This window comes from Podarcis gaigeae, assembly GCF_964106915.1.
Source record: "Podarcis gaigeae genome assembly, chromosome: 9".
Taxonomy (NCBI): domain Eukaryota; kingdom Metazoa; phylum Chordata; class Lepidosauria; order Squamata; family Lacertidae; genus Podarcis; species Podarcis gaigeae.
Window position 1 is genome coordinate 14,319,267 of NC_139685.1, and position 13,050 is coordinate 14,332,316.

Here is a 13,050-nt window from a genome sequence, read left to right on the forward strand (position 1 = left end):
CGCTAATGAAATTCCCAGTTGCAAAATGCGCCTAGAACAATGGGAGTTTTGAACACTGGCCATGGTCAAATTGCACCATTCCTATGTGCCTGCATAGCAGATGGCTTTGGGGTTTTAATGAAGTCACTGATACAACCTTCTCTTTCTGTAAAATGCATTATGCAAATATTAGCATCGCCACTAACATTTTGGTGCCTGGAAAACTGACAGTGAAGAATTACATAACTAAATTTGTGGGTACATCTGCAGAACAGGTTTAATTTTAAATTTGGTGCATTCAACTCTTTCGTAGGAGGTAGCATATTTCTTTTGAATTGTGTTGCCTAGATATTAGGTGGTAAATGATTACCAGATGGTGAGGACAGTGTGTGTAATCGGGATCCTCATTTACTACTCACTTATCTTACAAGTGTGGTGTTTACGACTTTTCATCACTACACTTCAAAGGAAACCCTCTGCTAGCCACTTGTCATATCAGAGGGTGGACTTACCACCTGCATCATGTTGGTTCGTAACTCTGAACTTTTTTTCAGCCTCTGCTATGTACCAGGGGTTATACTTCCCTTTATACATTTATGTACCAGTGTACACAAATTGATATGGCAGAGATTTTAATATGTGAACTGGCCCCTAGAGCAGTTGTGCATAAGATGTAGAAAACTGCACTTAAACAGAAACAGCTGAGACACACTTTGTCCTCTCTCTTGTATATATATTGTCACAGTAAGGTGCTTTTTTAGAGTTGTGAAGTTTTAGAGTTGTTGTCGTGGCAGTATTGCCCATACTGTATATACTTGACTGTCCATTGCCTACAGCAAATAGCATGTTAGGTTTGGGTTGTGTTTTTACAAATTGGGTTGTGTTTTTACTAATTGTTTGCTCATAGATAACAGTAGGACGAAAGAAATATGTGTACACATTTTTATTCCATTTATGTCCAATTTTCCCTACAACCCTAACAAGTTGAGAAAGAAACTGGCCCAAAGGCACCCAAATAGGTTAATGGGTGAGTTGGGATTTGAACCCGGATCTTCCCTAGTTCTATGCTAATGGCAGCTGTGTCTGTCCAACCACTTCCAGCTCTTAGAGTGCAATTTTGTACATCTGCTTGGAAACAAGTCTCATTGTGTGGTCAATGGGGTTTATTTCCAGGTAAGTGGGTATAGGATTGCAGCCTTAGAACCGTTTTGGTCTTCAGCCTATGTTCCAAAAGTCAGATAAAAAACCCTTCCGTCGTGATGCATAAATTATAGTAATTGTCTTTACAGATGGAATTGATTTGGAAAACAGCTACTAAGCTGCGGCTGTAGAGAACATGTTATTGCACTGATTTACTAGCTTCCCTGTCAAATACCAGGGCAAATCCAGGGTATCAGCCTACGTCTTGAAAGTCCTTAATGGAACTGGCTCTGGTTACATGTAAGGACAAACTCTCCTGTGTTAGCATGACCTCCTTGAACAGCTGTGTTAAGTTTAAAACAATGGAATCAGTGACTTGATGGGGAGCTTGTTTTAAAGGGGGCTTTTGGAGTTGACTGTTCAAAGAAGAGATTGACTCTCTGGAAACTGACCTAATTGTTGTGGTCTTGCTACTTTCCCTGTTTTTACTCTCTTGCTGTTTTCATGCTGGTGTTTTCACAGAGGTGGCAGTGTTAGTGTGCTGCTCATTGGGAATCATGGAGTTAAAGATTCAGTTCCCTTGCCATACATCCAGACAACTTTATTTTTTATAGAATATTTATTAAGGTTTTTAAAAATAATACAATAAAGAAAAAAAGGAAAAAAAGAATAAAAATAGTAACAAAAATACAGAAGTAAAAATAATTAAAAAGAAAAAAATAAAACATGCAGATTTTCCATTTCTCATTTTCCTTTAACATGTTTCCCGGACCTCCTCATACCTCCCTTTTTTGTATTCCAATTCAAATTGTTAGTTCAGCAAATCCTTGCCATTAAGTTTTAACCTGTTTCTAAGCCTATTTCTCATATTCCCTTAAAACATTACAGCTGGAAGCCACTTAATTTCTATCCAACATCATTCTAACATTCATTAATTTTGCAATATTTCTGTAGATAGTCTTTAAATTTCTTCCAATCTTCTTCCGCCGACTCTTCTCCCTGGTCTCGGATTCTGCCAGTCATTTCTGCCAATCCCATGTAGTCCATCACCTTCATCTGCCATTCTTCCAGAGTGGGTAGATCTTGTGTCTTCCAGTACTTTGCAATAAGTATTCTTGCTGCTGTTGTAGCATACATAAAGAAAGTTCTATCCTTCTTTGGTACCAATTGGCCGACCATGGCCAGGAGAAAGGCCTCTGGTTTCTTCAGGAAGGTATATTTAAATACCTTTTTCATTTCATTGTAAATCATTTCCCAGAATGCCTTAATCCTTGGGCACGTCCACCAAAGGTGAAAGAATGTACCTTCATTTTCTTTACATTTCCAACATTTATTATCGGGCAAATGATAAATTTTTGCAAGCTTGACTGGGGTCATGTACCACCTGTAAATCATTTTCATAATATTCTCTCATCCAGACAACTTTAACTTCCCCCAGATGTGTTTCATTGGCCTCTGTTTCTTTATGGTGCATGGAGTAGTTAGCATGGGAGTGTGTGATTGTTTTATAGGCATGTTCTGCATGATTCTTAAGAGTTCTCTTAATCAGGAAGGCTAAGAGACAAACATGCTGTGGTTTTAGGTTTTCTGAAGTGCATTGGCTCCTGCATTGGGCTCAAAGGTATTTCTGTGCAGCTGGAGGTGCTCTCTCCTCTCCCCCATCCCCAGTATTGGGCTTTCTTCCCATTTATTACTGACCATTAGTGATTGTATTGTGATTTGTATTTTTACTACACCACCCCCTTTGTTAAAAATGGTGTGTGCTGTGGCCTAGATTGCCCTGTGTCTTTCAATCTTTAAATTGCTACTCTTCTATTTTCCAGACTAGGCTTTTCATGTGCACAAAAAATTATGATCTCTGCACCATTTTTTCACATTTCTTAAAAAGAGCCTCTTATTTAAACCAATATTTGACACCTGTATTTTTGGTGTTTTCTTGCTTTTCAACATCATCTTCCTCTTGCTGCTTGACTTGTGTGATTGCGTTAGTGACACATTTCACCTGTCATCATGATATCAAAGATGGCCATAAACAAAATTCTGTGAAGCTTGTCTCAGAATTGGTTTTCTTAGAGAAAATGAACCTGGCATACATACTTCAGTTATTTCCAGACCAGATGACTGCGCTATTCTGTATATGGGGGCTATCTTTTGAAATTCTGACATATTGAAAATGTCTTTAAAATGTCCGTTAGTCCAAAATGTGGCAGCTGGACTCTTGAGTGTTGGCTAATCATTGGCATGTTTAACTCCAATCTTGTTTCAGCTTGATTGGTTCCCTTCGTTTTTGAAAAGTCTTTAAATGGTCTTGATCTGCCATGCAGACCTGCCCAGGCTTTAAGAACTTCCTTGGAGTCCTTACCACCATTTTGGGCTGTTAAATGAGTGAGCATAAGAGATGTGGCTGTTTTAGTGACGGCGCCAATGCTATGGCTCATCTTCAGTGGTGATCTCTCTGGCTCCCTCTTTTGGTCCATTCAGACACAAATAGAAAACACTTATACAGTAATGTATAATTCAATTGCTTTTCAAAAATTATTTTTAACATGATTACTGCTTTTTCAGATTACATTTCTCTAAATTGCTTTTTCTTCATTCCCTTTTTGTAACTGTGTTTATTTTATTTGCTTAGAAATATATTGTACTTCTCTTCATCTTAACTGCTGGGTGTTCTATGGGCAGAAGAACAGTAAAAAAATTTAATAGCAAGAATAATATTGATAATCTAAAGGCATTCTTTTAGTCTTAAGTAAAATAGAACATAGGTATGTTGTTAAGAATTACGTTTTTTAACTTTTATCAATCCCCACCCCAGCTATAATTAAACTGGCCTTTATTTTTCATAAAATGACTTGTTTCTTAATTTCAAACTGTTCACTGTTTTCCCTTCATGTTCTTCACTCTTGAATGCCTTCAGGAACTTGATCTGTGAGCGGTATCAAGTGTTCTTTCGACAAATGCTCAAGGGAACCGACACTGTTTTCCGCTCTCTTGTATAAAAAAGCACATAACGTTTTACATGAGAAAAATAGCACCTATTTGTCCATTGTAAAATTAAGAGGGTTATGAGGAACAAGTTGTGTAAAAAGTAAGTCCAGTGTCTTAGGAATAAACTTTTAATTACAAAGTGTTGGGCTCTCTTTAGTGGATGCCTCATGTCTGTGACCATAGTTGGTACTTACTTTGGTGTGGACTGCAAGTGAGAACCAGCCCCTCCCACTGCTACAATACAGATTCCCTGATTATTTGTGTGTGTGTGTGTAATAGAATGGGGTTTGACATACTTTAGAATCTAGATTTTATTTGCAATGTGGTACCCCTGCACATTTAATTTATGGGTGTATTTACCCTACCTTTCACAAAGTGGTCTTAAGGAGTTTACAATAAAAACATAAGAAAATAAGCAATGACACAAATAACCATAAAAGCAGCAAATAAACCTGTAAACATAAACCAGTAAAGCCAGAAGTTATGACCAAAATAAAAACAACAGATAAAAGATAAATAGCTGTGGCTCCAATGCCATTAAGAACCATTAAAGGTACCTGAGAACAGAACTGCTTGGTGCTTAACAAGTAATGAGGATACTTCTCAAAGACAGCCTCATCTACAACATGTTGTAGTTGTCAACACTGGATTCTAAGAGAACATTGATATCTGTAGCCAGAGAAGAGATGCAGCTGATATCCCCAGTGAAACTGATTAAAAGCAGCATTTTGTCATTTTTGCATCATCACAAAGGTTTAGCCTATGCTGTGATGAAATATGATTCAAAGTGTGGGACAATTCAATCTATGTTTGTGAAGAGATATGAAATTTAGTACTGGTAACTTGCAGCTTACGTGAGAGTTGGCTTCTGAGGGTCTATGTGTAAATACAAAATCATGTAAAACCAGGAACATGCAGAACCTTCCCTCTGTATGACCATCCCTACCTGTCTGGAACAGGCATTGTCCACCACACCTTGCTTACTGAACTCTGTAAAGGATGGGCAAGCCTCCAGGGCCCTCACATGACCGTCCCAGAGTCCAGTAAATGAGGCGGAGTGCTTAAAAAACTCCCTCCATAGCTGGTTTTACTGTGATCGGCAGGAAAATACAAATGGAGAGCTAGAAAAGCCGCTGTGGAAAGAGCTTATTGAAGCCACTGAACCTCAAGCGACAGCAAAGGATGCAGAAGTACCCCTAGTCTGTGTACCCGCTCTTTCAGAGGGTGGTTAACTCCATCAAAAGTAGGCAGCCTTCCAACACAAGAAGTCCCAATAGTGGAGGAATGGCAGATGAAGATGATGGACTTTTCGGAGCTAGCCGACCTGACTGGAAGAGTCCGCGACCAGAAGGAAGAGGAGTACCAGGGGAAATGGATGAAATTCAAAGACTATTTAGTTAAATCTGCTAAGATAACTTGCTGTATTTTTCGCTCTATAAGATGCACCAGACCACAAGACGCACCTAGTTTTTGGAGGAGGAAAACAAGAAAAAAAAATATTCTGAATCTCAGAAGCCAGAACAGCAAGAGGGATCGCTGCGCAGTGAAAACAGCAATCCCTCTTGCTGTTCTGGCTTCTGGGATAGCTGCGCAGCCTGCATTCACTCCATAAGGCGCACATACATTTCCCCTTACTTTTTAGGAGGGAAAAAGTGAGTCTTATAGAGCAAAAAATACGGTAACTGGAAAAACTTGCAAATACCAGATAGGCCTAGGATTTAAATATATGATGTTAGAGAATAATATATTTAAAGTTAAAATGAAAAGGAAGAAAGATGTTAAGTGATTAAGTTAATTTTATGAGAAAATTGGTTTTGGAAAACTGTTACAATGAAATACACTGAAATTCAGCTTCGGGGATTTGAGGAAGTCACTCAACAATGTTACTAAGATTGGATTAAGTACAGTTAATATGTTTGTTTGTTTGTTTAAAAATTCTGGAAAATCAATAATTTTTTTTGAACAAAAATCAAAAACAGAAGGAGGCAGCCTTCCATCCATGCGGTCTAGGGAACCACCCACTAACAGTGCCTCAGTCTTGTTTGGATTACGCTTCAGTTTGTCGGCTCTCATCCAGTCCATTGCCAAAGACAGTAATGGTCCAGCGAAAGTAAGGCCATGTGCCATCAACATATTGCTGACAACTTCCTTCAAAACTCTGGCTAGCCCCCCTCAGTGGTTTCATGTTGATGTTAAACAGCATGGGGGATAAAATTGAATCCTTAGGAAACCCACATTGAGAGCACCACAGGGCCGAAGAGCACACCCCAAGCGTCAGCCTCTGGAAACGACCATCCAAGTAGGACCACAAAGCTGTGCCATCCATCCATAACTCAGGCAGCTGCTCCAGAAGACTATCATGGTCGATGGTATTGAAAGACGCTGAGAAGTCAAGGAAAATGAAGACATTTCCCCTGTCTCTCTCCTGACAGAGGTCATCATACAGGGCGACCAAAGCTGTTAATTAAAAGTTAATTAGAGGACTTCCGTTCTGGATAAGCTGTCATTTAATAGCAATAACTTAGATTTCCTCTGTGGTATACAATATGTTTCCTGCAGGAAAATAAATTGAAAGCACATTTAAGTTTGATGGCCTTGTCGGATGCCAAGAACTAATTTACTCGGAATGCTTAAATACTTCTCCTTTCCCTCGTTTTCTGCAGAATCTTTTGTGAGGAAGAATGCTTTGTGCTGTGCAATAAAATTCAGACAGGTCATAACAGCACAGGCTGGCATAAGAGCTCTGCTGGATCAGACCAGATCCAGATGCCTATGGGAAGCCCACAATTTCTGTTTGTGGAAGAAAATTAAGAAGGACTTGTGGCACCTAGTAGTACAGTCGGGGAGCTACTGGTGACCCACTGGTACCACCCCACTGCTGCCCAACTTCCTCTTTAACTGCATGGCTGCTTCTACTTCCTTTATTTGCATTTCTGGCATTTCTACCTCCTCTTGTCCCCAGCTCTTTGCAGGGAGATTCCATTTAGCTGTTCTGACCAAAACATAGTATTATAGGATGAAGAAGCTTGGACCGCTTCTAGTCTATTGTAATGGGTGCTTCCAGCAAATTTGTTCTACACTCTTGCACTCCACATTATGTGTGGACTTTCCCACCCCCACTATTGTATGTTTGTATGAAAAACACGCATGTTAGAGAAGCTATTAACAACCGCTTCCCAGTAATAAGTTATTTTGTACTTGCTGCCTTTTAGTTTATTACCCCTCTTTATTATTATCCCCCCCTTTTAAGTAACCTTTTATTGGATTTTATAAACAAGGATCATAGGAATAATAAACTGTATAAATAAAAAGACCAAGTCTTCAAATGCCATTTGTACATCGCAAAAATAGCATAATAAATTTGCAATAATATCTACAATATCTATGATTCATTATTAGTGGTCAATGTACAAGTCTTTGGTTTAAATAAACCAAGTGGAGTGGATTAAATAAAAACAGCAAGTGGAAACAGGATAGAACTGCTTGGCTCTGTTTTGTTTAAAGCTTCCTATCTTTATTATTAATATTCACACACTTTTGTGTGTGTGTGTGTGTGTGTGTGTGTATACATACATACATATATATGTGTGTGTGTGTGTGTGAGAGAGAGAGAGAGAGAGAGAGAGAGAGAATATGAAGACTAGAATTGCCACTTATGAGGGTCATTCTTACCTGATTAACATGTGGCTGAAGAAGAGGCCAGGGATTTGATGAGCAAAACCTATGTTAACTGATTCAGCCTGTGTGGTCCAATGTTCTTGTATGCTCTGTAGTGGCATTGTTGTGAAGCATTTCCCATGCTATATAGGAGTGTGTGAATTGCAGGTCCTGGCATGTTGCTCACCATCCCCAACCCGTATAAATAAAAGACCACTAAGACTGGTTTGGACTGAAAAAGGTCACAACTTTATTGAATACAGATGAAAGAGGTTTGGCTTGGGCATGGGGCAGTTTGTAGATCAATTCAGGTGCGGGTTCCTAAGACTTACATCAAATAGGGTGACCCCCCACAGGGACCACTGTCTGGGGCAGTGCCTTCCGCCCTGGCCCTGCCTGGGCAAGCGGACATGTCCACTCCCCTCCCCGAATCCCTTTAATGGGATACCCCAGCATTTGCAGGGGCAGGTGGAGACTACCTCCCCTCCATCCAAAATAAAGGATTGCCCCAATGCCCAACCCAGTTGTGATGATTGCTATGAAGTAGGCAAAACCACTGGGCTGGAGCCAATTTGCGTGGTGGACCAATTTGTACCCGGCCCCATAAAATGGCAGCCACTGTAGCCACAGCAAAGTTCTTGACTATGAGCTTGAACCAAGGGTGGGCGGGCGGGGAATACAATGAAGGAAAAGCAGGTAGGGCCCCAGGTGAGGGCTGTTTAAATAGCCATGAAGCAGACCGCTTCGTCAGCTCCACATCCTGGCCCAGGCTGTGTCCAAGCCTGCATCCCCATTTGCCAAATCAGGATGCAAGCCAGGATCCAGCTCCTGATAGGCGGTGGGGGCTTATGGCTCCGCCACCTATCAGGAAGGGGCACTGATGTCATGATTCCCTTGTCGGGGCCCCATTGGAGTCTCAGCCATTCTGCAGTGCCACCACACCGAAAGGGTAAGTGGACTTGGGCCAATGACAGTTCAGTAGCATGGAACTTGGGCCCCACTATTATGAATTGAGATTTATAATTCCTAAAAACTTGAAAGTAGCGTTTCGTTTCCTCCATTTCCCTCTTGAAGCCCAAATTGTTAAGAATTGTTTCTGATTTTTGTCCTTTAGATCCTTGCCATTTACTGAGTCCACCATGTTTCACTGAGGAAGATAAATACAGCCTGGAAGCTCTTCGCACAATTCATAAACAAATGGATGATGACAAAGATGGGGGCATTGAAGTAGATGAAAGTGACGAGGTACGTGAAGAAAATATATTACTCTGAATATCTTCCTTAAAAATGGAATTTTGTATGAAAAGGAGCACATAAACAATTAACTTACCACTGTTTCGTTGTACACCTTGCAGCTATGGAGTTTATGCTTTACATTAGTGGTGCTGCTTTTCTGGAAAATTTTGAACCAGAAATTTTGCTGATACTCCAGAAATGATCTAATTTACTTGTATTAGGAAGCAAAACAAGATCCTTTGAAACTTTCATACTCGTCTAAGCTCATATTTATAATTGTCGTCCGTTCATTGCTACTAATGAACTTACAAAGAAAATTTTGCTTACCATTTATAGTCAAATACCGTATTTTTCGCACCATAGGGCGCACCGGACCATAGGGCGCACCCAGTTTTTTTGGGGGGAAATAAAGGGGAAAAAATTATTTCCACCCCAGGCGCGGGGCTGGGGCGGGGGAAGCTCGAGCTTCCCCCGACCCCAGCCCCCAAACAGGCAGCTCTCTGCAAGCCGTGGGAGCACTCCCGCTGCTTGCGGAGAGGTCCGCGAAGCCTGGGCGTGCTGAGCTCAGCGCGCGCAGGCTTCAGCATGCAGGCAACTCTCCGCAAGCAGCGGGAGCCCAGCGCTGGGCTCCCGCTGCTTGCGTAGAGGTGTGCGAAGCTTGGAGAGCGTGAGGGGTCGGTGCACACCGACCCCTCTCACTCTTCAGGCTTCAGCGAAAGCCTGCATTCGCACCATAGGACGCACACACATTTCCCCTTCATTTTTGGAGGGGAAAAAGTGCGTCCTATGGTGCGAAAAATACAGTATATTGAAATAGACCAATTCAGCTGTCTATGAAACATATCAATCCTTTTGAGATCTTCCCTGAAGATTTCCCCCTCCCGCCTCCCCCCTCCCCGAATTTGCCCCCTCCCCCTTAGATCTTCCCTGAAGATATCCCCCTCCTGCCTTCCCCCTCCCCGGATATGCCCCCCTCCCCCGAGATCTTCCGTGAAGATATCCTCCTCACTCCTCCCCCCTGTGTCCCCCTCAGACCGTGTCCCCCTCCTTTGCTCCCTCTCCCTTCAGCCCACCCCCGAATATGCCCCCTGCCCCCTGCCCCCTGAAACCCTTCCTCCCAGAAAAGATCCTTCCGTATGTCCCCTTCCCCACTCTAAGAGACCCTGTTTTGCATCCCTCCCAGCTCCAACCTTACCCCTGATACCCTTCTGCACCCCGGAACACTGGGCTGAGTACGACTAAGCTGCAGTTGTTGGTAAATATGACAGCCCAATGGGTTATTGTCTGTCCAGGTGCTAATCTGCAAAAGAATCTGCAGAGCTGCACAGAGGCAGCCTTGTCAATATAATGATAGTTGCTTCCCCAAAGAAGCAGAAACTATGAGAGAGTAAACAATCTTTACACAACCATAGTGATGTAAAGTATTATGCCAAAATAAGTGCCAAGTTTTAAAACTAAACAGTAATCTATATTTTAACAGACTAAGTATTTTGATTTACTTTGCAATAAGAAAATGTTACCGAATTCTATTTTTAGTAAACTGTATGGAGATTATTAGTGAAGTAGAGAACAAGGGAAATAGAAATGGAAGAGAATCTTGCTGGATTTTCTGTGCTTACTTTGACAAAGCACTGCTTTTAAAATTTTTTGAGTAGGAGTGCCAAGTCTTCAGCTTATACAGCTGTCCATAGTGTATTACTGTCACTGCTTTTCTTACCCTGCTACAGCTGTTTGCTTTTTTCATATACAATTTTGCATCATATCACTTCATAGGAAACTCTACTATATTCATGAGCCTCTTTAAGGATCACTAGTCTATTAAAAAGTTTTGTTAGCGGGCCAAGAACATGCTTTCTTTAAAAACTCCAAATTAACCTCTACAATTTAGTCATATTAAATTTTCAAAATTTAGCCATACTTTGATGATAACTATTTGGCATTAAAAAAAAAAATGCTGTGAAAAGTTTGGCAGTTCAGTTGTAACCAGTAGTGCAGAGAAAATAACACATGGACTTTTAATAGCATAGGGATTGCGAATGTTAGCAAACATTTGGGGAGAATCTTATGCATTTTCGAGCGCAGTTGTTACTATAACTCTGGAAAAGAATAGCGCTGTGCCCGATGGGGAAGTGGAAAGTTCAGTTGTAACCAGTAGTGCAGAGAAAATAACACAGAAGTCTAAACATGGACTTTTTCTAGGATAGGGATTGTGAATGTTAACAAACATTCAGGGAGAATATCATGCATTTTCAAGCACAATTGCTACTATAACTCGGGGGGGGGGGGATAGCACTGTGCCCAATGGGGAAGTGGAAAATGGTCACATTCATTTTAATGCTGTCAGAAGCAAAGTTGCACATTTAGGAATACAGAATGTAGGGCAGGGTACAGGAAAGCTGCCGATGGTACGAACTTGACCCTTACTCCTCCGTCTCGAGCATGTCCTGGCCTCCAGTGTAGCAGTCACTATGAAAGGCAGTAGAAGGTGTGAATTGCTCAGCTGCTTCTGCTCCTCTTGATTTAGGGCAGCTTGTATAACAAGGTTGGAGGTGTAAGGAAGAGGCATTTTGAGTCCTCCCCTCTCACCCATGCTATGGACAGACTTTATGCTAAAGCAGACTAGAAAAAGTGGGGTGAACTTAAATGCTGTATGCTTTCAACTCATGCCACAGAGTATAAATGACTATTTTAAGATACAGTGATACCTCGTGTGACGTTAACATAAGAGAGAGTACTGGAGGTAAATAGTTAAATATGTTGCCCAGGCAGGACCTGGGGGGGGGGGGTGGAGTCAGTGGGACTATAAAACCAGTTCTGGGTGGAGTTCGTTGGGAGTTGTTGGTGGGTAGTTGGTTGGTTTTAGTGGGTTGGCTGGTTGGGAAAGGCAGTTGATAATAGAGAGACAGTTAGGGCAGTGGGTTCTTGACCGTGGGGAGGTAGAAGAGATAGAGAGAGGAAAATAAAACTAAGAAAGTAAAGAGCAACCACATTTGGAATGCCGTAAAAGTTTGTTTGTGTCTGAAGTAAAATACACTCTTTTTTATTAATTGAGAAGCTGCCCGAGACTGAAGTGATTTTACCAGGGAGGACCTGGTTGGTGGCAGCGGATTAGTGGTGTACGGGTCAATAGTCCGTGAGACGACCGGGGGCTCTGTACGAACGCCACACCTCGGTTTAAGAACAGCCCTGTTTACGAACTATTCGGTAGTGTTCAAAACTGGAAGTAGTGTTCCAGTTTGCGAACTTTTCTTCGGTCTACAAATGGAAGCCGAACGGTGGAAGGGCACCGGCGGCGGGAGGCCTCATTAGGGAAAGCGCACCTTGGTTTAAGAACGGACTTCCGGAACGGATTAAGTTTGTAAACCAAGGTACCACTGTATCAGTTCCTCGAAACTGCCGGAAGGGAGACTGCTTTTATGTTCAGGTCCTGCTTGCAACTGGTTGGCCACTGTGGCCACAGACTAGATGGGGCATTGATCTGTTCCAGCAGACTCTTCTAACTGGGTTTACTGAGCATTTGAGCAGCTTTTATAGGATAATAAAAACAAGTCACAAATGGACGTCCCTTATGTATGTGATTCAGCATCACCCCACTTTTCCCATAGTTGGTAGAAGGTATTTGGGGTGAAGTATGACTGAGACTTTGGAAAGCTGCCTCCCAAGAAGAATCAACAGTCTGACTCTATAAAGCGGGTTCATATACTGTACAGATTTCAATCCTGCATTCAATGTGTGAATATTAAGGAAAAACAGTTCATGCTTATTACAATGAACTTACATTTATTGATCCAAATTGAGCTTGGAAATGGCCACATAGCTATTGATTTTTCTGGCAATAGTGCTCATGTGACAATACTACTCCAATTCAAGACAATTTTATTTACGATTTTTAAAAAAACTAACTCTATGTCATTACATATCAAATGAAGAGAATCCGTTGGAAACATTTAGCAAAACCTACATAGGAGTGTTGGAATGTTCTCCTCCAATCATACTAAAATAGCATGTCTTAATGTTGCTAGATTTCTCCTACTTTCATGGAACATGGGT

At 41.5% G+C, this 13,050-nt stretch overlaps 1 protein-coding gene across 1 annotated transcript in view; it reads left to right on the plus strand.

Moving 5' to 3' along the window:
• STIM2 (stromal interaction molecule 2) overlaps positions 1 to 13,050 on the plus strand; it is a 73,020-nt gene that overhangs the window by 23,829 nt on the left and 36,141 nt on the right. Inside the window, exon 2 of the mRNA XM_083754905.1 lies at positions 8,879 to 9,009. Within this exon, the coding sequence (XP_083611031.1) occupies positions 8,879 to 9,009 (131 nt within the window). The remainder of the gene's footprint in view (positions 1 to 8,878; positions 9,010 to 13,050) is intronic.